General features: G+C 41.4%; 1 protein-coding gene across 6 annotated transcripts in view; it reads right to left on the bottom strand.

Annotated features, from left to right (window-relative positions):
- The window catches only part of REPS2 (RALBP1 associated Eps domain containing 2), a 213,469-nt gene that overhangs the window by 93,084 nt on the left and 93,878 nt on the right, over positions 1 to 26,507 (bottom strand). For all 6 annotated transcript variants that reach the window (XR_007460453.1, XM_049643524.1, XM_049643519.1 and 3 more), the window contains exons 6-9: positions 21,783 to 21,921; positions 14,528 to 14,591; positions 11,546 to 11,688; positions 6,154 to 6,248 (exon numbers count right to left, since the gene is read on the bottom strand). Coding sequence is in view for 5 of the 6 variants with exons in the window: in XM_049643524.1 (XP_049499481.1) it covers positions 6,154 to 6,248; positions 11,546 to 11,688; positions 14,528 to 14,591; positions 21,783 to 21,921 (441 nt within the window). In the remaining variant the exon portion in view is untranslated. The remainder of the gene's footprint in view (positions 1 to 6,153; positions 6,249 to 11,545; positions 11,689 to 14,527; positions 14,592 to 21,782; positions 21,922 to 26,507) is intronic.

The raw sequence follows: 26,507 nt of genomic DNA, 5'->3' as shown, positions 1-26,507 counted from the left end.
TTTTAAAGAAATTTACATGTGCAGAGGAAAAAAATGATTCAGATTTAGGCAGATGTATAGAATGCACATTAAATCTGAACCCGGTTTGGGATTCAGCCAGAGAACTGTGTAGCATTTGCCCATTCTGTCCAAAAACAAACCTGCACTTTCTGTACTGTTTCACTTGTCAAGGAATAAGGTAATTTTATTGATGACCAGAACAAAATTTTCTCCTAACTCACTTAGGGGAAGTCTTCAGTAATACTAATGAGATAGAATACCCAAATTGATCAAGTACTGATTCCTTTAAATTTTTGTTTAAAATCTACTTGCTATGAATTTATTTCTTACAAAGTCTAAATATGCACTCTGTGACCTTAGATAAGATTACAGAATAATATTTATTAGTATTTACTATATATAAACAAATTCTGGAAAGATACATAAAAATCGAAGGGTGACTCAGTAGATGGGGAACAGAATGGGAGGAAGACTTGTCACTATCTGCCTTTTGATATTCTTTTTATTTTAAACATATTCAGAAAAATCAAATAAAACTTATAGGAAGCAGAGTAAATCTTGGAGCAATCTGGTGCTCCAGAAGGTTCACTGGTTTGCCTTTCAGAATCTGAACAACCCCAGTGAGATAAGCAATACTTGTGTTTTTCAACTGCTTTAAAGAATGCAGTTCAGTGCTGCTTGGCGGTAACCTGATCTAGGATTTAACAATCCTCAGGCAGGTCATTCTTGGCATTACCATGAAGCCTCCAGATAGAATTTCCTATTCAAAGTCTACTGTCTCCAACAGAACAGAGAATGTATCTTAACAGTGCCTTTCTTTCATTTTCTTCTCCCACCTGGATTATAAACTAGATACCTAGGTAGAAGAAAATGATTTAGGAGTAGAACATATAAAAAGTTCTCCAAAACAACCACCTTTGAAAGAAATTTTTAAAGCCTAAAGAAATGGAAAGACATCCCATGCTCACAGGTCAGAAGACTCGATATTGTTAAGATGGCAATACTCCCCAAATTCATCTACAGATTCAGTGCAATCCTTCTTCGCTTTTTTGCAGAATTTGAACAGCTTGTCCTAAATTTCATACAGAAATGCAAGGGACCCAAAAGAGCAAAAATATTCTTTAAAAGGAAGAACAACAAAAGAAGAAAACTGAAAGACTGAGACTTCTCAATTTCCAAACTTAACACAAAGTTACAGTCATCAAGACAGTGTGGTACTAGCATTACGACATCCATGTAGCTCAATGGAACAGAACCGGGAATCCATAAATAAACCCTCACATTTGTCAACTGATTTTCAACAAAGGTACAAAACAATTGGGGGCGGGGGAGTTGTCTTTTTAATAAGTGATGCGAAAAGAATATACAAAAGAATGAAGGTGGACCTCTTCCTCACGGCATATGCAATAATGAACTCGGACTGGATCACGAACCTGAATGTGAGACCTAGAACTATACAACTCCTGGAAGGCCACATATAGGACTAAGTCTTTGTGAGCTTCTGCTAGGCAGTGGTTTCTTAGCTAGGACACCAAAAGCACAAGCAACAAAAGAAAAAAACAAACAAACTGGACCTCATTAAAATAAAAAACACTTGTGTTGCAGAGGACACTCTCAAGAAAGGAAAAAAAACAAAGAAATACTACCTCACACCTGTCAGAATAGCTAACATTAACAACTCAGGAAAACAACCAATGTTGGCGAGGATGCAGAAAAAGGCAAACCCTTTTGTACTGCTGGTGGGAAGACACACAGGTAGGTGTCACCACTCTGGAAAACAGGATGAAGGTTCCTCAAAAAATTATAAATAGAACTACCCTACCACCCATCAATTGCACTACTAAGTATTTATCCAAAGGATATAAAAATGCTGATTCGAAGGGGCACATGCACCCCAATGTTTAAAGCAGCGCTTTCAACAACAGCCAAAGTATGGAAAGAGCCCAAATGTCCATTGACAGATGAATGGATAAAGAAGATGTGGTTTATATATACAATGGAATACTACTCAGCAATGAAAAAGAATGAAATCTTGCCATTTGCAACAACGTGGATGGAACTAGAGGGTATTATGCTAAGTGAAATAAATAAGTCAGGCAGAGAAAAACAAGTATCATAGGACTTCACTCATCTGTGGAATTTGAGAAACAAAATAGATGACCATAGGGGAAGGGAAGGAAAAATAAGATAAAAACAGAGAGGGAGGCAAACCATAAGAGACTCTAAAATACAGAGAACAAACTAAAGGTTGCTGGAGGGGTGGGGGTGTGTTAAATGAATGAAGGCACTGTTGGGATGAGAGCACTGGGTGTCGTAGGTAAGAGATGAATCACTGGGTTCTACTCCTGAAACCAATACTACACTATATGTTAACTAACTTGAATTTAAAAAAAGAAAGAAAGAAAGAACAACCAAAGACAGAAAATACTTGCCAATTATGTATCTAATAAGGGACCTACATTCAGAATGTACAAACACAACTCAATAATAACCAAATTTATAAATGGACAAAGGATCTGAATAGACATTTCACCAAGGAAGATATACAAATAACTAATAAGCACAATAAAAGATGCTCAGCATCAGTAGTCATCAGGAAATTTAAACCAAAAGCACGAAAAATCAATACCACTTCACTCCCACTAAGGTGGCAAAAATAAAAAAGGCAATAAAAAGCGTTAGCAGGGACATAGAGCAATAGGACGCCTCACACATTACTGGTAGATGAATGTAAAATACCGTAGGTGCTTGGGAAAGCATTTTGGCAGTATCTCAAAAAGTTGAACACAAGTTACAATATGACACACAGTTCCACTCCTAGGTAAGCACCCAAGGGAACTCCAAACATCACGTTCACACAAAAATTGGTCCATGAATGTTCACAGTAGCATTTTTTCCTCACAGCCCCAAGGTGGAAACAAGCCAAACGTCCATGAGCTGAAGAATGGACAAACGTGGCAGATCCACACGATGGACTACTACTCAGCAATGAAAAGGAATGAAGCGCTGATACACGCTACGACATGAACTTTAAAACATACTACAAGAGGGGCGCCTGGGTGGCTCGGTCGGTTAAGCGGCCGACTTCGGCTCAGGTCACGATCTTGTGGTCCGTGAGTTCGAGCCCCACGTCAGGCTCTGTGCTGACAGCTCAGAGCCTGGAGCCTGTTTCAGATTCTGTGTCTCCCTCTCTCTCTGCTCCTCCCCTGTTCATGCTCTGTCTCTCTCTGTCTCAAAAATAAATTAAAAAAAACTTTAAAAAAATAATAATAAAAAAATAAAACATACTACAGGAAAGAAGGCAGTCCCAGAAAAACCAGATATTGTATGACTCTATATGAAATGTCCACAACAGGCAAACTCAGAGACAGAAAAGAGATTACTCATTACCAAAGGCTGGGGGAGGAGGGAATAGTGAGTGACTGCTAATGAGTATGGGCTTTCTTCTCTGAGGTGATGAAAAATGTTCTAAAATTAGACTGTACTGATGGCTGCACAACTCTGTTAATACAGTAAAAACCATCGGATTGTACAGTTTAGATAAGTATATTATGTGAATTGTATTTTAGTAAAGCTGCTTAGAAGAGAAAAATCCAGTAATCTAAGAAGCACTGCTATGGGGTGCCTGGGTGGCTCAGTCGATTAAGCATCCAACTTTCACTCAGGTCATCATCTTGCAGTCCATGGGTTCGAAGCCCACGTCGGGCTCCGTGCTGACAGTCTGGAGCCTGCTTGAGATTCTGCCTGTCTCTCTCTCTCTCTCTCTCTCTCTCTCTCTCTGCCCCTCCCCCCTCACACTTTTTCTATCTCTCAAAAATAAAAAAAAAATTAATAATAATAATAAAATAAAACTTTAAGAAGCATACTAAAGAGGACTTTACCTGAAATTTATCTTTAATTCCTGAAGGAAACGAGTACATGGTTACAGCTCTGCTGTCTGGAGATCTGATCTGTACTACTGAGCAAACTTCTCACGACCTGAATCAGTTACAGCTTTCTCCATGGCACCAACACCTGTATGGACCCATTCCTCACAGGGCTAGTCCCAAGAGCTATTTAAATCCCACGCATGCATTCATGAGAGATCAAAAAAAACTGGTAGAAAGAACAATGAATGAAATAGAAGAAACTGGAATATTTAATCATTAGCTACTTAAATTTGACGTATACTTCTTGAATGGCCAAAGCATCTATTAACCTCATTACTTTGGCCGTGAATTCTGTATATTACGTCATTATCTAAAAGCACTCCACTCTGGAATATAACGATTTTGTTGGGAAAGAGTTTTTGTTGTTGTTGGTTTGCTCTCGTTTGGACAGGGCAAAGCAAAGACTTTTTAATCACCCCCACCCCCACCAAAAGAGTCAGTTAAAGTATAGAAAAGTATGTAACATAAAACTAGCTGCACATCACGTCCATAAAGTTGAACATCAAAAATGTCATCAAGGACATCAGAGTGTGTGTTTGAAAGCATCTGCATTTATAGACTTCACAGCTAACTGTATATTTGCTCCTTTCCTTTTAGAAAGATGATAAATGACTACGTGGGGGAAAGCAACACGAGCCAGTAATTAATTTCTCTAAAACACAGCATTATTTCTGTTGGAAGGGCAGAGACCACCTGAGTGCATTCTAGAAATAATAAGAGCTTATGACATTTTTTAATAAAACACCTAACGACCTCATAAGTTTACACAAGCAGGGGGACCCATAGCCAACAAACAAAAGCAAGGCAACTACACAAGCCTCCGGGCACTGCCAGCAGCCCCCGAGTTCACAGACGCCGTGAAAAGTGGCTAACTAGTCTACTTGCCTCTCCGTCATATGCATTCTGCAAAATAAGAAATGTAAAAAGCTAAAACTCTTCAAATGCACATCTATCACTCCTGATACCACTTTATACCTTTTTCCCTCGAGTAGAGATCTGTTGAGGAAAGTAACAGAGGCCATGACTTGAATAAAGAGTAGCAGAGAGGCCAAGAGAGGTGTTATCAGAGGAAGCACTGCAGAAGCAGGCCAGTTCCCTCACAGAGGAGCAGAGGATGCCAATGCAGCACAGATTTTTGCCTGAGAGCCCCACGGAAAAGAAGAAATCACACACAGTTGCAAGAAATTAAACAAATGGTCCTGCATCCTGCCTCTGACTTCCATCATCTTGCAACACTTTTAACCGGGGTCTGAGGACGATAGCAGCCTATGAATAAACCTCCATTTATTACACATTTCCAGAGTTGTTTTTTTTTAGGATGGGAACAGATGTCATAAGCTGTCATCACAGCAATCATAATGGCGATGATGATGATGAAGACTGTGCTGATATTAACAATAACTACGATGACTCCTACTTATTGATGCATACCTAAGGACCACTATGCATGTGGCTAGGCCCCAACAACATCAAGGCCCAACATTGTAGGAATTCTACAGGTTTCTCTTGAGATAATCCAAACCAGTCTTCATGTGGTCTAAACGCTAAAAACTGAGGGAGAAGGTAGCTTTAAATGTGACTTGGGGTCCTTTTACACAGTTCTCAAACTTCCTCTCAAAACTGTTCTGGTCCGTTAGATCTTATTCATACTCAACTACTAAAAATACAACTTTACAATGTTTACTTCAAAATTAAAGCTTCGGGGGGGGGGGTGCGCTTGGGTGACTCAGTCAGTTAAGCGTCCGACTTCAGCTCAGGTCATGATTTCATGGTTCGTGGGTTCGAGCCCCATGTCGGACTCTGTGCTGACAGCTCAGAGCCTGGACCCTGCTTTGGATTCTGTGTCTCCCTCTCTCTCTGCTCCTCCCCCACTCACTCACGCTCTCTTTCTCAAAAATAAATAAACATCAAAATTAAAGCTTGGTTAAAATAAACAACTTGGCTCGCATTCTTCTGGCTTAGTTTTTCTATACCTAAATTTCATCCCTAGAAGGTCAAGAGATTACTTTGCTTATTTAACTAAATCTAGTTCTAGGGAGAAAAGAAAACAAATAATTATAAGCTATATCTGGTGTCTAGATTTGAAAGGTTGAGCCTCAACGTAAGTACACAGCATGATGAGAAAATGTTATGAAAGTGGATTTTCAGGAGTTTATAAAGAACATACGCTTATGGATTTAATTCCACACACACCCTTATTTATTAACATATGAGGACCTTTTACCTCCATCCGATTCAAGTCACGGGGTTGTTGGTTTGCAGGCATTGACTCAGAATAAGAATCAAATAATGCACACTCCCGCTTGGGCTTAGGAAAAGCTAAGAAAAAGCAAAAAGAATACATAAGAACATATACTATATTCATAGCAGGCATTGTTTCTTATCAGCTTTTCCGTGCCTGTTAAATATTACAATAAATCAGCCAGCACTGACATACTAGTTATGGCACTAATCACGAGGAGGTAGTATTTTAAGTTCCTTACATATACAACATACTATTTCTGCCTCCCCATTTTACATGTGATGCATCTGAGGAGCAGGGAAGCTAAGCAACTTACTCAAGGTCATATAGCTGGTAAATGGAAGAGCAGGAACTTGAACTGCCGGCAGTCCTGCTGGAAGGTACATGCTTTTAGCATTTACGTTGTAACATAGCAGTGACCCTCGCTATCACAATACTGAAGTTTTAACTATGCTACCAGCACAATTTTTAAATGGCACCAACTATGGGGAGAGTCTTAACGCTATAAACATTAACTATGGAAATACTTCATTTTAGCTACTGTTGTTGGAAATAGACAAGATCTTGCAATGACAGGTGCCCCAGAAGACTTTCTAAAATATCCATTTCTTTCGTTTAGCAGAATAACAAAAATAAGAGCACAAGTTCTTGCTGAGTTACAAGGAAAGAAGAATCACATTATGGGCTTCTTCGAACACAGAACAGTGACAGAGGCTGTTAGGTTAGCTGGAGAGCTGAGTGGATCGTGCTACTTGGTAAACTGATACTCAACACACCAATTCTGGGAAGCAGATTCTGTTTCACCACTTTGTCACCAAGTAATTAGGAAGGAAATGTCTCAACCAGAAAATTGGTCAATATCCCAAGGAGGAAAAGAAGATCATGGCAGACAATGGCCAGAAGCTACAAATTTGTCAAGACCAGCTGTTAAGAAATCAAAATTTTAATGCTGTGTTTAAAAAAATTTTTGACTCAAACATCAAAATGGATTGACATTGTTTTTAATCCTTTCTCACCCTCCCACCTCCACCAGCGTCTGAAATGCCAACTTCCCTCTGCAGTAAAGTACTGGCCATGACTAACAGCTACTCAACTTGTACAGTTAAGTACAAGCACCTTAAATTGTTCATTTTCTTACTCTGGTTTGAATTTCACTGATATCAGGTAGGGCAAACCGTGGGCCCTGGCGATTTGTCTGACTAAACTAGGGGGTCTCATTTCCTTGGTAAAAACTCAGCAAAACAACTTTCCAAGTACCATTCTGCTATCTGGCCACAAGAGCAGGTTTAACCAAGATGAGATTTCTGTTTCTAGCTTACCAATCAGTGATCTGAGTAGAATTACACGACTAAAGCTTTATCATGAGCGGGTCTTGCTATGTAAAAAGGTAACGCTTTCAAAAACTACAAATGCCATCATTAACTACTAAATCTCTTTCTAGCCTGTCCTTATCTCTCCAACTCCACTTGTCACCTCCCTAGTGACAGGCCCTGGGGTCCTGGCTGGACTGCTCCAGTAACCTGGTCTTTCAGTTTGCACCCTTGCTCCTCAAAACCTGCTCTCCAGTCAGCAACCAGCACGATCATTTCCAACAGCAAATCTGATTGGGGCACTTCCCTGCTTAAAACCCATCAACGTCATTGCCAGTGATTTGTTCCCTACCTGCCCTTTCAGCCTCATCCTCAGCCCCTCCAGGCCCGGCTCCTTGCACTCCAGCCACTGTGGCCTCAAGTCTCCATGCCTCCGACGCTCCAAGCCGCCTCTCAGGGCCTCTGCAGATCTGTTGTCCCCTCTGCCCACAGCCTACTCTTCCCCCTCCTTCACCTACACAGCCCTTAGCTCACCCTTCACATGTCAGCTCAAATATTTAAGGAAGCCTTCCCTGAGGTGACGCACCCTCTTGCTGCAGCTGAACTTCCCCTTCACAGCACCTACCACTGCCTCCAATTTACAAGTATGTGAGTTTATTTAACATCGATCCTCTAACTGCCAGCAAGTTCCATGACAGTAGGAACACTCTTCTGAATGCAGCATTCTGACCACAAAGAATAACACAGTGCCTCTCACATAATTATTTTTAACAAACTCTACAGTAAAAATCTATACCAGAATCCACCCAGTCACCCAGACAGGAAAATATCAAAAGGCCCACGGGTAAGCTATCAAATAACCAACTTTTCCTTCCAACGGTGCCCTTTCATTTTCACTGTTAGGGAAAAACTCAGACACAACAGTTTGTTTCATTATTTTACTGAAAACAAGCTTGTGTAATTGTAAATGCATGATGGTATCAACCAAATTTATACTCTTCACCAACCTTGTTGAAAACTGGATTACATTTTTGTAAAAGACTGAATGTAGGCTAATCAGAAAAAAAGTTGGAACAGGAACTAAGCTTTTAAAAAAGCCAGGTGGGATGGGGCCCCTGGGTGGCTCAGTCGGTTGGGCGGCCAGCTACAGCTCAGATCATGATATTGCGGTCTGTGAGTTCGAGCCCCACGTCGAGCTCTGTGTTGACAGCTCAGAGCCTGGAGCTTGCTTCAGATTCTGTGTCTCCCTCTCTCTCTGCCCCTTCGCTGCTTGCTGTCTGTCTCTTTCTCTTTCTCTTTCTCTCTCTCTCTCTCTCTCTCAAAAATAATAAACATTAAAAAGAAACAGGTGGGATACCATAAAAATGAACCACCAAAATGAACAGAATCCCTCATATTTTGCAAAGTCTAAAAGCACAGAGAAAACCTAGACAGTTCTGGCCATTTTCTTGAGCTGTATATAAAGATAAGCATGAGTGATAAAGCATTAAAAAGTTAACTGCTAAAACCCTCAGGGTTTGCCTAAAATATACCATCACTGAGCCTGATGAGGCTTTAAGAGATCTCTCAGGTTTTTTGTTAGAACTATATAATTATTATTTATGATTAATCCCACAAGCCCTGGAAATGATGTGAAGTCTTTGTTTAATTAAAGGGTATGTCATGGATTCCTCAGTTGTTGCTGTATAAATATGTGTTGACAGCCTCCACCAAAGACCAGGAACAAACAAGGGGCTTCATTCCAAACGAAAGGAAGGTGCCTCTTGACTGGCACTCTATTTTACAGACTCCACCCCCCCCCATAAGCAAGACAAAAGCAGTCATTTGCAGCAATAAAGGAATCAAAATGCAACTTGACTTCCGTTAACACACTTTTTGCTCAGGGCTTTCAGATTTTTTTAATTTTTATTAGTGATTCCCACCACCAGGGCAGGAGGGTTCCCGTTTCTTCACATCCTCACCAGCACCTGTTGTTTGCTGAGTTGTTAATTTTAGCCACTCGGGGGAGAGGGGAAAATGGGAGATGGGCATGGAGGAGGGCACTTGTTGGGATGAGCACTGGCTGTGGTATGTAAGCGATGAGTCACGGGAATCTACCCCTGAAACCAAGAGCACACTGTATACACTGTATGTTACCCAACTTGACAATTAATTAATTAATTAAAGGTGGGCCAAACAATAAATAAAATAAAATAAAATAAAATAAAATAAAATAAAATAAAATATTTTTGTACCTGGGGGTAGGGGGGCGAGGTAAAAAAAAATTTTTTATTAGTGACTTTTGAAACAGTCTGTGAAACACTTGGTTATCTACAAAGTGACTTGTCAAACAAGGAGTCCCGACACCTGGCATAGGTTCCATGGCCAGAGGGCATCACAACAATACAACAGCATTAATCAAGACCCAAAAACAGAAAGCTAAGTGTGGGCACGGGAGATAAAGCTACCCAGGACTCTCCCCAGGGCTGACAATAGGCAACAGTGATGTATTAAATATAACTAAATAGCCCTGGAGCAGACCTTGGCCCTCTGGTTAGCTGTTCACATTAGAGAGAGACAAAGTCCCATGTGGCCCTGCTCTCAGGAGAAGGGGCTCCTGGATGACCCTGTACTGACTTGGTTATGAAACTTGTGCAGTTGCCGAGATTGTTAGTGCTTCTTTGCCTCAATCCAAAAGAAACAAAGAGAAAAAGGAAAAGAGAGAGAGAGAGAGAGAGACACCAAAGAGGAAATGGAGCAGCGTGTCACGGTGCCCAGCTGCAAACTAGTTCCTGGGGACCCATGAGGGTCTCCCCCAGCCTGGAAGGAAGGGTATACGGCCTGCTGCGGTCAGAAAGCAGCTGCTATTAGCAAAGTCTAAGCTCTTAAATGAGTAGTAGTCTCTACTCTTTGAACGCTCCCGTGCATACATTTTATGAGGCATTTGGGAAAGATCCCAGAATAATGGGTCACTCTTCCCCCACATGTTTACGTGCCATTGGCACCAGCCACATACTTGCTCTCTTCCCTTTGGTTGGGCCTTGACCCCCTCACTACCAAATACAGAAAATGACAAACTTTTTATTTAAAAGTCAGAGAACCCAAGACTGACTTAGATTAGTCATTGGCCACTTTGAATATAGTGTTGTTATGAGGGGACAAGACATGATAATCTAGGGCCTTTACTAGATCTAACCACAAAATTTACACTCTATTAATGACTAATCACAGTTTCTTTAGACATTGCTCCTTCCTGCCAATAATCATCCATGACTAGCTCTCATGTGTTTAAGAGACCTTCCCTAAAGAAAGGTTACTGACAGTACCAGTTGTTTCTGGACCCTTTCAATGGAAGCTATACTTCTCTGAGTAACAGAAATTGTATCATTGCCCACTGCCTTTGAAAAGGGCAAGAGACACTTAATTTTCCAGTCTTCCAAAAGAATGGATAAAAATGTTAGACTCACCATGACTCTTTCTTATCAAAAGGGTTTGGGGGTAATAGCTTTATTAAGGAGAAAGACAAAGAGCTCTATTCCAACCTTGTGGTGTGGTGGGATTTTCTATCTTTATCTGATTGCAGCTACATGGGTATATGCAGATGTAAAACTTCATCAAGAGTACATTGAGATTACGGCACTCGGCACATTTCATGGCATGTAATTTTTAACTTCTTCATTAGGTATAAGAGTTCTATTCCATTGCCCCAAGCCACTTGGGGACACTGGGGTGTACCTAAAGATGCCAAATCAGAACTTGGCTCTACAGAAAGATGTTCCTGTTCATTTTGTATCAGCTGAGAGGTTTAGTGCTTGCCTACTCGGTAATTTTCACAAAAGGGTAAGGGACTGATTCAAATCCACCCAGAGAGCACCAGAATAGGAGTAACAGATAACTCACACTTTACCCACATCCTCCCTATTACTCATATTATAAGATGTGAGAGTCTAATATCAGTTAAAGGACAGTTACTTTAGATACAAAGGACTCTGCAAAGTACCTGGATACCACCTTAAGGCACAAAAGGTTCTTATAACGTCTGGATGGAAAATGCCCAAGGTTTAGGATTTATGACGAGGCCTTACCTGCTTGCAGGTACTCTGTCTGCAGAGTTGGAGGCAGGCCCTCTGGCAGCGGGTAGCCGTTTTTCCGGGCCACAATGAGATGAAACGCAGCACAGAACTCAGGCAGGGTCAGGGCTCCATCACAGTCAGCATCACTCAGTTCCCTAAATACAACATGTCACAAGTACCTAACACGGGGCTTAGAGGAAAAGTTACTCAGCCTCGTACATGCAAACACAACTCCCAAGGTCGCTGGGGGTGGCCCTGCAAAGTCCCCAAACTCCTATGAAATCTCAGGCGGCACTTGGAGGACAAATGCTGATCAAGAGCGCTGGCACCAGTGGCCCTTTGTAAACAAGACTTTACACTCCTTGGGTTCTGCGGGAGGTCTGTTTTACAACACCGAGCACATGAGACAAGACACTAGAGCACGAAAAGGAAAATGAGGCCAGTTGGTTTGAGAGTCGTTCGATAACCGGGCAGCATGAAGAGCTCCAGACCCGGTGCCCACAGTAGTCGAAGGAAGGGCTGACCTCGGCCTGTGTCGTTGTCCCAGACGTTATACACGTACCCGGGCCCACAAATAAGCACTTGGGTTTCCAGCTTTAAGGAAAAACCTTAAAGTTTTTAAGTCACATAAATGTTGTACCAAAAAATTTGCTTGAGAATTCCCTCCTGGGAAAATACAAGTAAGTTCAATAAACACTGGTTAAATTAGGTTTTCAGATAAAACTAGCAACTTGGGAAGGCTGGAAGCAGATAAGACAGCAAGGCAGAAAGGAAGAGTCTTGAAAAGGCTTATCTCTGCTTCAGTCATTGTTTCCCACTGAAAGGCACAGACCTATTTACTCAGCCCAAAACAAACCCATTTGCCAAAGTAAGACACCATAAGCTCAACTAGGCTCGTAGATGTACAGAGATGCCATATTTGTGCTGGGACAAGTAAAGAGATAGGATATAAACCTGCGCTGGCAAGGTGTCACTATTCCAAACAAGTACAGAAGGTAAGCTCCCTAACTTTCCTTTGGACCATTCACAGCCTCCTCCCCTCAAATATTTAGAATGAGCCAGCCCTGAAGGAGCAGCCCCCCCCACCCCCACCCCAGGTGAGAAGTCAGGGAACTGTTTCAAACGCTGGGTGGAGAGAATACCATTCAGCTTTTGCAGATATGTCTCAACAAAAAGATAGGAGGCCTCATGCCAATAATGTTAAAACTGGGAATTCTGCCAAAAACAGAGTGTATTCTTTTCAAAATGATAATTTCTTTTTTTCCCCTAGCTTTAAAATCTAATATAAGGCTTGTCGTAAAAAAGAAAAATTATGCTAGAATATACCGCTGAAGAACCTAAATCCAGCTCAGGATCCCAGATACATTGGCATGCACAAATGTTATTGCAATAGTTTTCCAATAAAACGCACAAAACACGACCGGCAATTTTAAGTCCTACCACGATTTCTATAAATCCTCATGAAAAAAGTCTTACATAAATATTCCAGTGTTTTAATTATATATCTACAGCAGCACGGTCTCCCACCCAGGCTTGAGGAAGAAGAGCCCACACACAGCTGGGAGTTTAGACAGGCAGCAAGCGTTTTCGTCCACGCAAACCGGCCATCTGGACCGTCCCCACACGGCCCTTCCGGAGCCCGGCTGCGGCCTGCGTGGCAGCAAGGTGCAGGGCACACCACAGCCGCACATCTGAATGGGGGCCCAGCTGATACACACCAGCCAAATTTGTGAAGCTCGGAGGCAGCCAGAAGAGCCAAATTTGACTTAATTCCAAAACATTTGTGGGCCTTCTGTTCACCTGGCCTCATAAGATATCATTAAGAATAGCTTTTCGAGATCCTCTGGTTACTTGCATCATATTGAACAGAAACATCCAGAAATACAATTCACGAGACGGAAATGCTCATGGGCCCACACAATTGTTTAGACAGGAAAGGCATCTAGAGGAGGATAATAATTGGGAAATTCATTTTTAAATAACAGCTAATAGTTACAATGCAGACTATGTGCCAGACACTGATCATTATGCTTCTCATACAAGTTAATCTTCACAGCAACAAAAATCTTAAGTTCCATTCACTCTCTAAGTCTGTTGAAAAAAAACATGCAAGGATAAAGAAGACATGGTATATAAATGATGGAATATTACTCGGCAATCGAAAAGAATGAAATCTTGCCATTTGCAACAACGTGGATGGAATTAGTGTGTTATGCTAAGCGAAACTAGTCAGAGAAAGACAAATATCCTATGACTTCACTCATATGTGGAATTTAAGTTACAAAACAGATGCACATAAGGAAAAGGAAGCAAAAATAATATAAAAACAGGGAGGGGGACAAAACAGAAGAGACTCTAAAATACAGAGAACTGAGGGTTGCTGGAAGGGTTCTGGATGGGGAGATGGGCTAAATGGGCAAGAGGCATTAGGGAGGGTACTTGTTGGGATGAGCAGTGGGTGTTATGCATAGGGGATGAATCACTGGGTTCTACTCCTGAAATTATTACTGCACTATGTGCTAACTAACTTGGATGTAAATTAAAATAAATAAATAAGTAAGTAAATAAATAGGAATGGGAATTGGTGAAACACCCCAAGGGAAGATGCTCTTTAAAATAAATTCATTTAGGGGCGCCTGGGTGGCTCAGTCGGTTGAGCGTCCGACTTCGGCTCAGGTCACGATCTCACAGTCCGTGAGTTCGAGCCCCGCGTCGGGCTCTGGGCTGACAGCTCGGAGCCTGGAGCCTGGAGCCTGCTTCGGATTCTGTGTCTCCCTCTCTCTCTGCCCCTCCCCCGTTCATGCTCTCTCTCTGTCTCAAAAATAAATAAACGTTAAAAAAAATTTTTTTTAATAAAATAAATTCATTTAAAAAATACATAAAAATAAAAAATAAAAAATATTCAAAAGATAAGACTTTCCAAATGCAAAAGTAGAAACTAAGGGATGGGTATGTAATGACAGTATGATACTATATGGCATTAATTGTACTTACCATATGTAGGAGAGTTCTGGAATGGAAAGCTTTGATTTGGTGAAGAAGTTCTTGGCCACAGAACCTGCCAAGAAAGCCACTGTTTAAATAAATCATTAATTACTCATCTAGAGCAGCTTTTATAGTTACATGTAAATGAATCACCATTGTTTCATTCAGCAATTCCTACCATATAACAACAAACATAACACTTATTCATCAAAGCAACTATAAATCATATGACTAAAAACAACATATTAACAGCTTTTAAAAGAACATATAAATTAGGGGCGCCCTGGTCGCTCAGTTTGTTAAGTGTCCGGCTCTCGATTTCAGCTCAGGTCAGAATCTCACAGTTCATGAGATGGAGCCCTGTGTCGGTCTCTGCACTGACAGCGCAAAGCCTGCTTGGGATACTTCCTCTCTCTCTTTCTCTCCTCTCCTCTCCTCTTCTCTCTCTCCCCGCTCCACCCTCCCTCTCAAAATAAATAAACTTAAAAAAAAATAAAACAGAGCAAAAAGAAGAAAATTAACACCATTAATCTCATCACACAAAGATAAAACAGACATTTTGGTAAAGACTTTGGTGAGATTTAAGATCTCTTGGTGGCTCTTTGAGAAACTTCCAGAAACCTCTTGCTACTTTCTTTATTCATCACAAATTTACCAGTATCAGTTGAAATCGGGTAATTCCATTTTACATGTTATACTGCTCCAGGTCCCAACTGCACTTAATGTTAGACGCATCCTTATTGAGACAGAAATTTTTATGGTTTCAGCTCTCAGACCAGTTTCAAAATTCAAAGGCCTCAATTCTAACACAAAGAACAGTTAAATCAAAGCCTCAAGCTCTAAGCCAATAAAGTCAAAAGTCCTTGGCAATCTCAAGGCTTCTAATTGGCCTTAAAACAATGGATTATAGGGGCGCCTGGGTGGCGCAGTCGGTTAAGCGTCCGACTTCAGCCAGGTCACGATCTCACGGTCCGTGAGTTCGAGCCCCGCGTCAGGCTCTGGGCTGATGGCTCAGAGCCTGGAGCCTGTTTGAGATTCTGTGTCTCCCTCTCTCTCTGCCCCTCCCCCGTTCATGCTCTGTCTCTCTCTGTCCCAAAAATAAATAAACGTTGAAAAAAAAATTTTTTTAAAACAATGGATTATAATGTACCCTAAAGCAGACTTATTTTCCTTTGATAGATTATTATGGATCAAAGGCAAAGTGCCCTACTAACCAATGAGCTTTCTCCCCAAAAGCATCCTGGAAATAATGCTGACATAGGATTGTTGGCCATCGACGTAGCCACCTTGTGTCAAACATTTGCAAGAAATGTCTTGAAAGCCTATTTACCAGCTATTTTATAGATATAAAGACATTCTCCCCTCAACTCATTCTTCTTTTTCCCCCTTAATATCCTTTCTTCAAATCACACTAGGTCCAAACCCAAACAAGAGACTTGGCCTGGCCTTCAGACAGTACAGAGGGTGTTCTGCCATGGTGTCCCGAAGAGATTAGGTAGGGCCCACCGGGAAGCTGACAGCTAACAAGTTCAGTTGTGCCCTGGCTGCCGCCTGCCAGAGGAGGAAACTGATGAGAGCCCACGTGCTCCCTTCTTTTGGTGCTAAGAGAAGTTCCATCAGTGAACCAGAACCCTCACCCCAGCCCCACTCCCAGCCAACTTAGAAACCCCAAGGCAGCTTCCTTTCCTTGCCCTTTCCAGCCATTTTCAGACCTGCTGTGAAGCCTGATATGGTGCAAAAGAGAGAGAGGTGAGGCTTTAAAAAGCTGTCAGCAACCAAACATCAAAATGTGGATTCAGACTTTTTACTGCAAGGAGTCTCTAAGCCCAGTTAAAACACACACACACACACACACACACACACACAGCTATATATAGCATTGATATATCAGTGATAAAATGTTAACATACTGAATAGATATACACCTTTAAAAAATAAAGACCAATAACACAATGTAAAAACAGGTAGAGCTATGACAGTTCACAGAAATAGAATCTAATTGGCTCTTTTTTTTTTTTTTTTAAGTAAACTCTACCCCAAGCTGGGGCTTGAACTCACGGCCCCAAGATCAAGTCACACACTCTACCAACTAAGCCAGCCAGGCATCCCAATTGACTCTTAACCATATTTTTAAAAATTCAATATTCTTCATAAGAGTTCTATAAATTTGAACCAAACACAGGATTTCTTGTCTATCAAATGGAGGGAAAATACAAAAGTAGGTAAACATGTTGTGATAACAAGACTGGGAAAACGAGCATCTTGTACGATGTTGGTGCAATGACAACATGGCACAAGCCTAATGAAGGAGTGTTTTCCAATGTCTAGTAAAATCACACTATCCAAAGATACACTGACAAAAATAACAAAAATGAAGAAAGACATGTGCAGAGGGCTATTCACAATGGAAATATGTATCATAGCAAAAGACTACAAATAATCCCAAAAGAGGACCAGTTAAATAAATGATTGCATATCACACAATCTAATAGTACACGACTATAAAAGGGGATGGGAAATATCTCTACATGCAACTATGGAATAATCAGCAGGACATAGAGTTAAGTGGAACAAGCAAGGTGGAGAGAAGTACAAATACTATGCTATCATTTATCTAACAAAAGATGAGAGATAAGAATATACACATACACGTACATATATGAATTTGCTTTTACTCTTAAAAACAGATAAACCATTAAAAAGGGAGCAAGAAAGGAAGAGAGGGGATAGGAACAGAAGCTAGACTTTGTTCATCATTTTTGTAGATTCAAATTCAGAACTGTGTAAAAATTTTATATAAGTATAAAACTAAATTTCAAAAAGCACAATCCCTAAAAACTGAAATCAAAACAATTAAAACTGGGGGCGTCTGGGTGGCTCAGTTGGTTAAGCATCCAACTTCAGCTCAGGTCATGATCTCGTGGCTCCTGAGTTGGAGCCCCGTGGCGGGCTCTGTGCTGACAGCTCAGAGCCTGGAGCCTGTTTCAGATTCTGTGTCTCCCTCTCTCTCTGCCCCTCCCCTGCTTGCTCTCTCTCTCTCTCTCTCTCTCTCTCTCTCTCTCAAAAATAAACATTAAAAAGCATTTTTTTAACAATTAAAACTGGAAAGAACAAAGTTGGAGAACTCCCACTTCCTAATTTCCAAACCTACTACAATACTCAAGACAGTGTGGTATTGGCTTTAGACTAGACAGTGGAAATCAGTGGAAAAAAAATTAACATCCAGAAACAAACCCTCACATTCATGGTAAACTAAATTTTGACTAGGATGCTAAAATAATTAAATCATGGAAAGAATCTCCCCCCCCCCCCAAAAAAAAATGGTGCCGGGACAACTGGATATCAACATGCAAAAGAATCTGAATTGAATTGAAATTTGAATACCTACCTCATATCATACACAAAAACACAAAAACTCAAAATGGATCAAAGACCTAAAGATAAGAGATAAAACTCTAATGTAACAGAGATATATAAACTCTCTAATATGAGATAAAATTCTAACAATACACCTTCTTAGAAGAAATATAAATTTTCATGACCTTGGATTAGGCAACGATCTCTTAGTTATGGCACCAAAAGCACAATCAACAACAACAAAAAATAGATAAGCTGGATATCAACAGAATTAAAAACGTATGTGCTTCAAAAGACACCACTAGGAAAATAAAAAGCCAAGCCATTGATTGGGAAAAAATATTTCCAAATCAAGTCTGATAAGGAAAATGTATCGAGAATACAGGCATACCCCATTTTATTATGCTTCATTTTACTGCACTTGGCAAATACTGCATTTTTTACAAATTGAAGGTTTGTGGCATCCTTGTGTTGAGCAAGCCTATTGGTACCATTTTTCCAAAAGCCTTTGCTCGCTTCGGGTCTCTATCACATTTTGGTAATTCTTGCAATATTTCAAATTTTTGCATTATTATATTTGTTACGGTGATCCGTGATCAGTGATTACAACTCACAGAAAGCTCACAAGATGGTTAGCATATTACAGCAATAAATTATTTTTAATTAAAATATGTATATTGGGTTTTTTTTGGATAACATGCTATTGCACACTTAACAGACTACAGTATAGCGTAAATATAACTTTTATATGCACTGGGAAACCAAAAAATTTATTTGACTTGCTTTATTGCAATATCCACTTTACAGCAGTGGTCTGGAACCAAACCCTCAATATTTCCGAGGTATACCTATACGGAGGAACTCCTACCATTCAGTATTTATTTAAAATGGCAAAGGATGTGAATAGACATTTCCCCCAAACAAGATCTACAAAGGGCCAATAAGAACATGAAAAGATGTTCAATGTCACTATTCATCTGGGAAATACTAATCATAACCACAAAGAGATACTACTTCACATCCACTAGTGAGACAGGAGGGAGGAAGACAAGTTGACCAAAGCAAAGCCATTGTGGTTTTAGGCTGACCCTTAACCTAAAAGTCAGCAGGTAATAAAGAGAGTCACAAGATCTGACTCCTGGGAGACCATAAGACCCTACTCCCTCTGGCAGTAAAAGCCACAAAGGCCAGACATTCCTAAAATTGCTCCCTGTGGGTAATTTCACAACCGTAAGACAATGGAAAAACTAACCACTCAGTGTAAATGATAAACCCAAAGCTAAAGAGTAAGCCCCTTCTTATATAGTCAACTAATTTAAAAACACATAAAACACTTTCTTAGATGCAAAGGCAGGGGGGTCCTCTTCCTCACCTGAGAGAAGAGACAGCTATTTTGTCTGTGAAGTAGCTCCTTTCTTACTTCTATACTTAATAAATTTGTGTCTCTTTCTCTAAACAGCCCGCTCCTGAACTCTTTCTCGCCCAAAGCCAAGAGACCCTCATGGCAAGGGGCCTGAGGCCCTCCCTCTTGGAGTCTCAGCCCATCTGGCATGACTAGGATGGCTGTAATCAAAAGACAAACAATAAGTGTCGGTGAGGATGTGGAGTAACCGGAACCCTCACATGCTGCTGGTGGCAACGCAAAACGATGCAGGCACCGTGCAACACAGTCTGACTGGTCTTCCGATGATTAAACACAGAGTTACCATATGGTCCAGCAATTCCACCCCAGGCTATACATTTAAGAGAAATCAAAACATACATCCACACACCAAAAAAGTGCACACAAATGTTCACAGCAGCATTATTCTTAATCGCCAAGTGGAAACAACCCAAATCAAATGCCCGTCAACTGATGAATAAATAAAATGTAGTATATCTACACAGTGGAAATTATTCAGCCATAAACAGCAGTGAAGTTCAATGAAGTTCTAGCACACAGTACAACCTGGATAAACCTTAAAAATATTATGCTAAGTGAAAGAAGTCACACACAAAAGACCACACATTATATGATTTCATTTATAGGAAAAGCCCAAAATAGGCAAAACTATAGAGAGAAAAAGTAGTTTAGTCATTATGGAGGGCTGGGAGGGAGAGAAGGAGTGGGGAATAATTGCTAATAAGCAGGTGGTTTGTTGGGAGGTAATGAAAGCGTTCTAAATTTAGATTGTGAATATATTCTGTAAACACTAAAACCACCGAACTGTACACTTTACAGGAGTGAATTTTATGGTATGCTAATCTCAATAAAGTTGATTTTTAAAAGAGGCATCACCTAGCTGCAATATATGAACCCCTCTGACCTTGAACAAATTCAACCATTTTTAAGGCACTGGTGAGACAACCAGGGAAACAGAGACTTGGGGACATTAAGGAAACATGTTTTGCATTTTTTTTAATGTGTGCCCATGAATTGCAGTTATGTTTTTAAAAGAGGTCTTTCTTATCATTCAAGATACATCCTGAAACATTTTCAAATGAAAGGATCTGGTAATGGCTTCAAACTCATCTGCGCTGACAGAGTATATATAGACAAAACAAAATCACTGGTGCTGTGTAAGAGGTACATAGGGATTCATTATACTAGCCACCCTAGCTGTATCCGTACTTGAAATTCTGCAAAATAAAAAGGTTAAAAGAAAATAAAAACACTCCTAAGAGCTACCATCTGTATTTGTCTAATTATTCGCATACATTGTGAAGAAAGTCACTTAAGCAGCGGGTAAGGTCAGCAAATGGTCAATGTGGGTTTCTGCTTATTTTTTTTTTAAGTCATGTTGTCAACATTAATTTGCTCTATCTACAATATTGTGCTTTCAATAAAGCTTTTACCAACCAATCAGAAATGATGTCTGAATTTGTACAAGTATATTTCAATTACACACCTTATTTCTCGAGAGAAAATTAGTCTTAGTCCACATTCAGTATGTCAGGTTACAATTAGGGAGGGCATACTGTTATTCTTCAAAATTGAACTATAAAAAAAAGTTTTACGAATTTTTCTTCCAGGCTCTACTATTTCACTGTTTGTTTAGTCTTCAGCCCAGTAAAACATAGGCACACAGGAATTAAACCAATTTGTCTCAATTTGAATTTTACAGGAGAAATCAATGGGAATACATATTTTGAAGACAACCCAGAAGAACAGGCATGTGGACATAAAACTGCTGGCCAATTTTCCTCCTGTATTTTAATTTTTCTCAGAAAATCCCGAGGAAAAAGACTTGAGCCAAAGGAAACAAGCATGAATTTGGACTTCTAAAGCGTACATGACATAAAGAGACTTGTGACGCTAACTCTTTAGAAGGCCATGCTACATCTTGGCTCTAATATGAAGAAGCAATTAAAGGTGTCACCTTGGTGCCACAGTCCATCATTTCAAGAAGTGCCCCAGCTAATAAGGCACAGGTCTAGACCAGGTTCCCCCAAATTCCATTTAACCTCTTCGAAACAGAAATGTAACTTTCTTTTTTTTTTTTTTAAATTTTTTTTTCAACGTTTTTTATTTATTTTTGGGACAGAGAGAGACAGAGCATGAACGGGGGAGGGGCAGAGAGAGAGGGAGACACAGAATCGGAAACAGGCTCCAGGCTCCGAGCCATCAGCCCAGAGCCTGACGCGGGGCTCGAACTCACGGACCTCGAGATCGTGACCTGGCTGAAGTCGGACGCTTAACCGACTGCGCCACCCAGGCGCCCCAGAAATGTAACTTTCTAAATGTCATTGCCAAGTATTTTTCTGCATGGCTTATAGTTGATAAGAAATTCAATCTTAGAGGAAAACAAACTGGAATCACAAAAGGCTGTCACATTCGTTTTGTGTGGACTCTTTCTCAAGATGTGTACTGTTAGGTGTGTAAGACAATGATCTGGGACCCAGGTCTTCACCCATCAGACTCCATTACCTGAAATGAAGGAGCTCGGGTCAGGCTGAAGGGATCGGAACTGATTGACATAGTACTCGCGCTGTTCTTCTGTTATCCTCCAGGGTTCATCTGGGTAATTACTGTTGTTATCCTGCGGTTCTCTCTCCACGGAAAAGGACTTTATAAAAAATAAATATGCAAATGTTCAGAGAATTTGTCTTTAGCGAGATGAAGTAGAAATATTAAACGTCAGTAAAAGTTACGCATTATACTTATTTTTTCCTCAAGAGAATAAACACCTTGTAACTAGGACATAATGAGAACATAAACTTCTGAGGGGCAGACAGCATGCTTTATACATTTCTTTGTACACCTCAAAGTTGTTAACAGGACTGAGCATGAAATACTGAGTACTTGGTGAGGGACAAAAGTTTTTCCAATGTGATGAAGAGAGAGTAAAAAGGATGATCATTCTTTTCTTTTTAATTTTTTTTAATGTTTTATTTATTTTTTGACAGCGAGACACAGAGTGTGAGTGGGGGAGGGGCAGAGAGAGAGGGAGACACAGGATCTGAAGCAGGCTCCAGGCTCTGAGCTGTCAGCACAGAGCCCGATGTGGGGCTCGAACCCACGAGCTGTGAGATCATGACCTGAGCCGAATGAAGTCTGACGCTTCACCGACGAGCCACCCAGGTGCCCCAAAAGGATGATCATTCTTACCTTCAAATATTCACCACATTTTTACCCTTTCAGATTAGCTGAGTAGACAGCAAAATAATCTAGATTCTTTTTAAGCCATTTTTAAAAATCTACAAAAGCTATAACCACGTCATCTTTTTTCTGAGGCATTCCCGCTGTATAAATCTGGGAATCCAAAGGTCCAATTCCAATGCCACCTCCGCAGGTCCTACTCGAGTGGCAAGTGAGGATCACAGAACCTCTCGCTCTACATTTGTGAACTGGGAATAATGCTCCGAAACGGAACTAGGTAGAGAACAACCGCTCCTGACCACAGCAAACAGGATGACACAACCAGGGGTGCATCCGACCTGCCACTAGGGGGCACTCAAGGCAAATTTGAGGATTTAAGGATACCGACAACCGGAAAAGTAGTTCAGGAGAACACAAGACTGTAAGAGGCAATGAGGAAAGAAGCACAAGTGGTTCCATCCTTCCCACCCACCCTAAGGCTAAGGAGCTACTTGCCAAGGGCCACCTCCATGGAACCAAGAGGTGAACACGAGCAACGTGAGCCTTAAGGACAAAAGCAGACTAGGAAAGAAGAGATATTACTGCTAATAAAGCCGCCTGCTTCTGAACACACTATCAAGAAATTAATCATCAGGAGAGCATTCTACTCACTATCCCTAGAAAAGACATCCAACCATCTCTGCACCCTTCCTCCCACCCCAACACACACACCCCCACCCCAGCAAGTAATTCTTCCCAGGGACACCCAGCTCTCCTCTCCTCTGGGGCCTCTCAGAGAGGAAATGAGATTATAAAATGTTGAGCTGTGATATAACCTTGAGATGTCATCTTTAAAGTTTTCATTTAACAGGTGAATTTCCACTAAATGTAAATCAAACCATTTTTAAATGCCCCCCGAAGCCACTGATCATTAGTTAATACCTTAAATTCATAGAATGCTTTCGAATTTACCAAGGACTATACACACCTATCTCATCTGAGCATCTCAAAACCTTTGAAAGGTAGACATAGCAGGTATTATTATCCTTTTGCCAGATGAAGGAATGAAGACTCAAAGAACTCAAGGGATGAACGCATATCCTTCATTATTTTCCATCAGCATCAATGCATTACTGCAGTCAGCAAGTAACTGCCCTCCACTTTATCTATTGTTCAAAATCAGCCTACTCCATATCAGGACTTTTCTAAATTGGGCTGCTTCCAAATTGTTTTCAGAAACCCCTAACATCCTGGTAATAATATAAATAAAGCAAGAAAGGCCACAATTCAGTCTAAGCACCCAGGGGACCACACAATTTTCCAAAACACTCCCACCAAATTCAAGTGCTCCACACTAGCACTTTCTGAACATGCCCATATGACCAGGTTCCAGGGGCAAAACCCAAGGTAGAGGGCGTCGGCATGCAACGGATTGGGTTCCTGGCCAAATTATAATGTGTAGAGCTCCCGGGAACGCTGCCCTTCTGGGTAGCACTGAAAGAAACAGCTGGAGTAAAGCTATCTATCTAAAAAGCTGGGCACGGACCGGACACAAGACCAGATGTTTACGAGTGAACAATTAAGCGGACAGAGATGGTTCACGAACCCGGCAGGACACGGTTGGAGAGCTCTACCCACTGCCACCCTGCAAAGGAAGGCACAGAAATCTCTGTGCTGGGTGTTGGCCGCTGCATTCCTTGATTCTGACACAGAAGCTACTATTTCCCTACCATACACTCCTTTCCACCTGGAACTGAAGCTGCCGTATCCAGTTGTTGTTATGTGAGCCCACGTTTGTTCTTTCTCCAATCCCAGGACCACCTGCTCACTCTATTTCCTCTCCCACATTATCTCACTCCTGACTGGCATCAGTAGCCTCTTAGCAGGTGTCAAGTCTATTCTGCCAGCAGGAAGCAGGAACAGACAGGAGAAGTGATGATTCCTCTGCTCAAAAGCATACAGAGACGACTTGTTGCCTAATTTAAAAAATGTACCTCCTCCACGCAGCCTTCAGGGTCCTTACAATTCCTCCTCCTCCTTGCTCACTCTCAGCAGGCATCTGCTCACTCTTCGTAGGTCAGATGTGTACCTTCTTCCCAGCCCATCCTTTCTCTGATCTCAGCCTATTATCCCCAGCCTCTGAGCCTATTACTCAAGTCCCAGTGCCCCCAAGGGCCCGCCAATGTACCTGCCAGGCCCACAGCTACTGCAGACGGAACTGCCCATCCCCCAGCTCTGACACAAAGGCGGGCCTGGCGGTTATGTGTGCACCATGACACCCAGCTCACACCTGCTCTTGCCCAACTGAGTCCAAGGAAGCAGGGGTGGGCACACAGTTTCTGGCCTCTGGGATGCTGTTGCATAGAAAGCTCTACTCCAGCAAGGAAAACTTCAGCCGTATGCTCATTACTGGGGGTGTGGATAAGAAATATGAAGATCAACAAGCACAGAAAGCAGACCCTGAGCAGATACAGAGAGGCCATGAGGCACAGTGACAGCCAGAACCAGCAGAAGCAGAACCCGTGAGGTAGAGAAGTACGAAAAAGAAAAGGAGGTGAGGATGGCGGTTGGCAGCCAAAAGATAAGCGGATAGTGAAGAAAACTCAAGGAGACTAGGGCAAGTCCTGTTAATGGCAAAACAAGCACAAATAACCAAGAACTCCCACTCCTCAGGACCAGTGGGCCACTCCCTGTCTCTCATTTCTTAGATTCGTGAGAACTCCAACCCTCCTCCAGTTCAAGAAGACTTAAGCGGGCAAGGAGAGTTCCTGCTCCCTCAAACCAAGAAGGCCTCACAACAAAGAGAGAGGGCATATGAACACTGTATAACCCGTGCAGAACACAGTGTGGCCCTCCTCCTGGCTTGCACTAAATGTGTTCACCTACCCCCATTCTCTTTCCCCTTGCTTCCCACTGCATGGTTTTAACTGATTTAATAAACCAAGTAATTAGCCATCTTTAAAAATATGAATTCTTGTAAGTGCCACACAGTGTGAACACTTCAAGTGCTCTTGAATATCATCACTCGGGTTTCAACCTGGAGGACCACAACCGTATCATGTACTCCTTTATTCTATGTACAGTCATTAGCAGGTACATCACAGATACCAAAGAGCAGTGTGAGATCCACTGACTGATGCACTCTAGTAAGTTCAGGTCTATGTCTTATATTAAAAGAGGTGCAGAAATACTACTCTGTGCTGTGCTTAATGAAAGAAAACCTAGGAGTCTATTTCATACTTAAAGTTTCAGATCTATCAAAAGAAGTCCATGTCTATCTTCCTGTAGTTCGTCCATGGTCTCTGATCTCTACGGGGAGTTCTCACGTTCCATATCCATTAAGTGAGTGCTTCAGGGACAGGTGAAGGTATACGGAAGGGGTAGATGGCATTCCACATATTCTTAGGCTGAAACAGTCTAAAAGAAAGCTGATCTACAAGAAGCAAAATGATTTGAACTTTGCTGCAGGAGGTGATCTACTCATTCATTCATTCAACAGATACCTGCTGATCATTAAGTATATTTCAGACACTAGAGATTCTGGCTATCCTGTTGGGCCAACAGATTCTTTTTTTTCAAGGAAGGCTAGAGTTTAACCAGGGAGAAAGACAAACAGGCAATCTCAAAAACAGTGAAGGGTAGTCTAGAACTTTTCTACTCAAAGTACAGTCTCCAGACCACCCACATCAACATCACCTGAGGACTTACTAGAAACAGAGAACCTTGGGCTCTACCCTACATCTGGTGAATCATAAAGTTCCAGAGTGGGACCCAGGAATCTGTGGTGTAACAAGCCCTCTAGATGATATGAAGCACACTCAAGTTTGAGAAGCCAGGCCATAGAACAAGCAGGGCAAGACAAACAAAAGGAATAGCATTTGTCAAAACTCCAAAAAGTGAGAGAAGATGGCCATCTTCTGAAATTAGCTCAGTGGGCTACATGTAGAGAGAAAAGATTGCTGGTACAAAGCGGATGTTAGTGGAGTTGCCTCAAGGTGCTCCAGACAGCAAGCAAGGCCCAGATCATGAAGGCCCAGGTTGAGAGGTACAGACTGTATCTAGAAGGCAATAGGA

This window comes from Panthera uncia, chromosome X (genome assembly GCF_023721935.1).
Source record: "Panthera uncia isolate 11264 chromosome X, Puncia_PCG_1.0, whole genome shotgun sequence".
Classification (NCBI taxonomy): Eukaryota; Metazoa; Chordata; class Mammalia; order Carnivora; family Felidae; genus Panthera; species Panthera uncia.
Note: the sequence above shows the minus strand (reverse complement) of the source record. Positions and strands in the feature narration are given on the sequence as shown.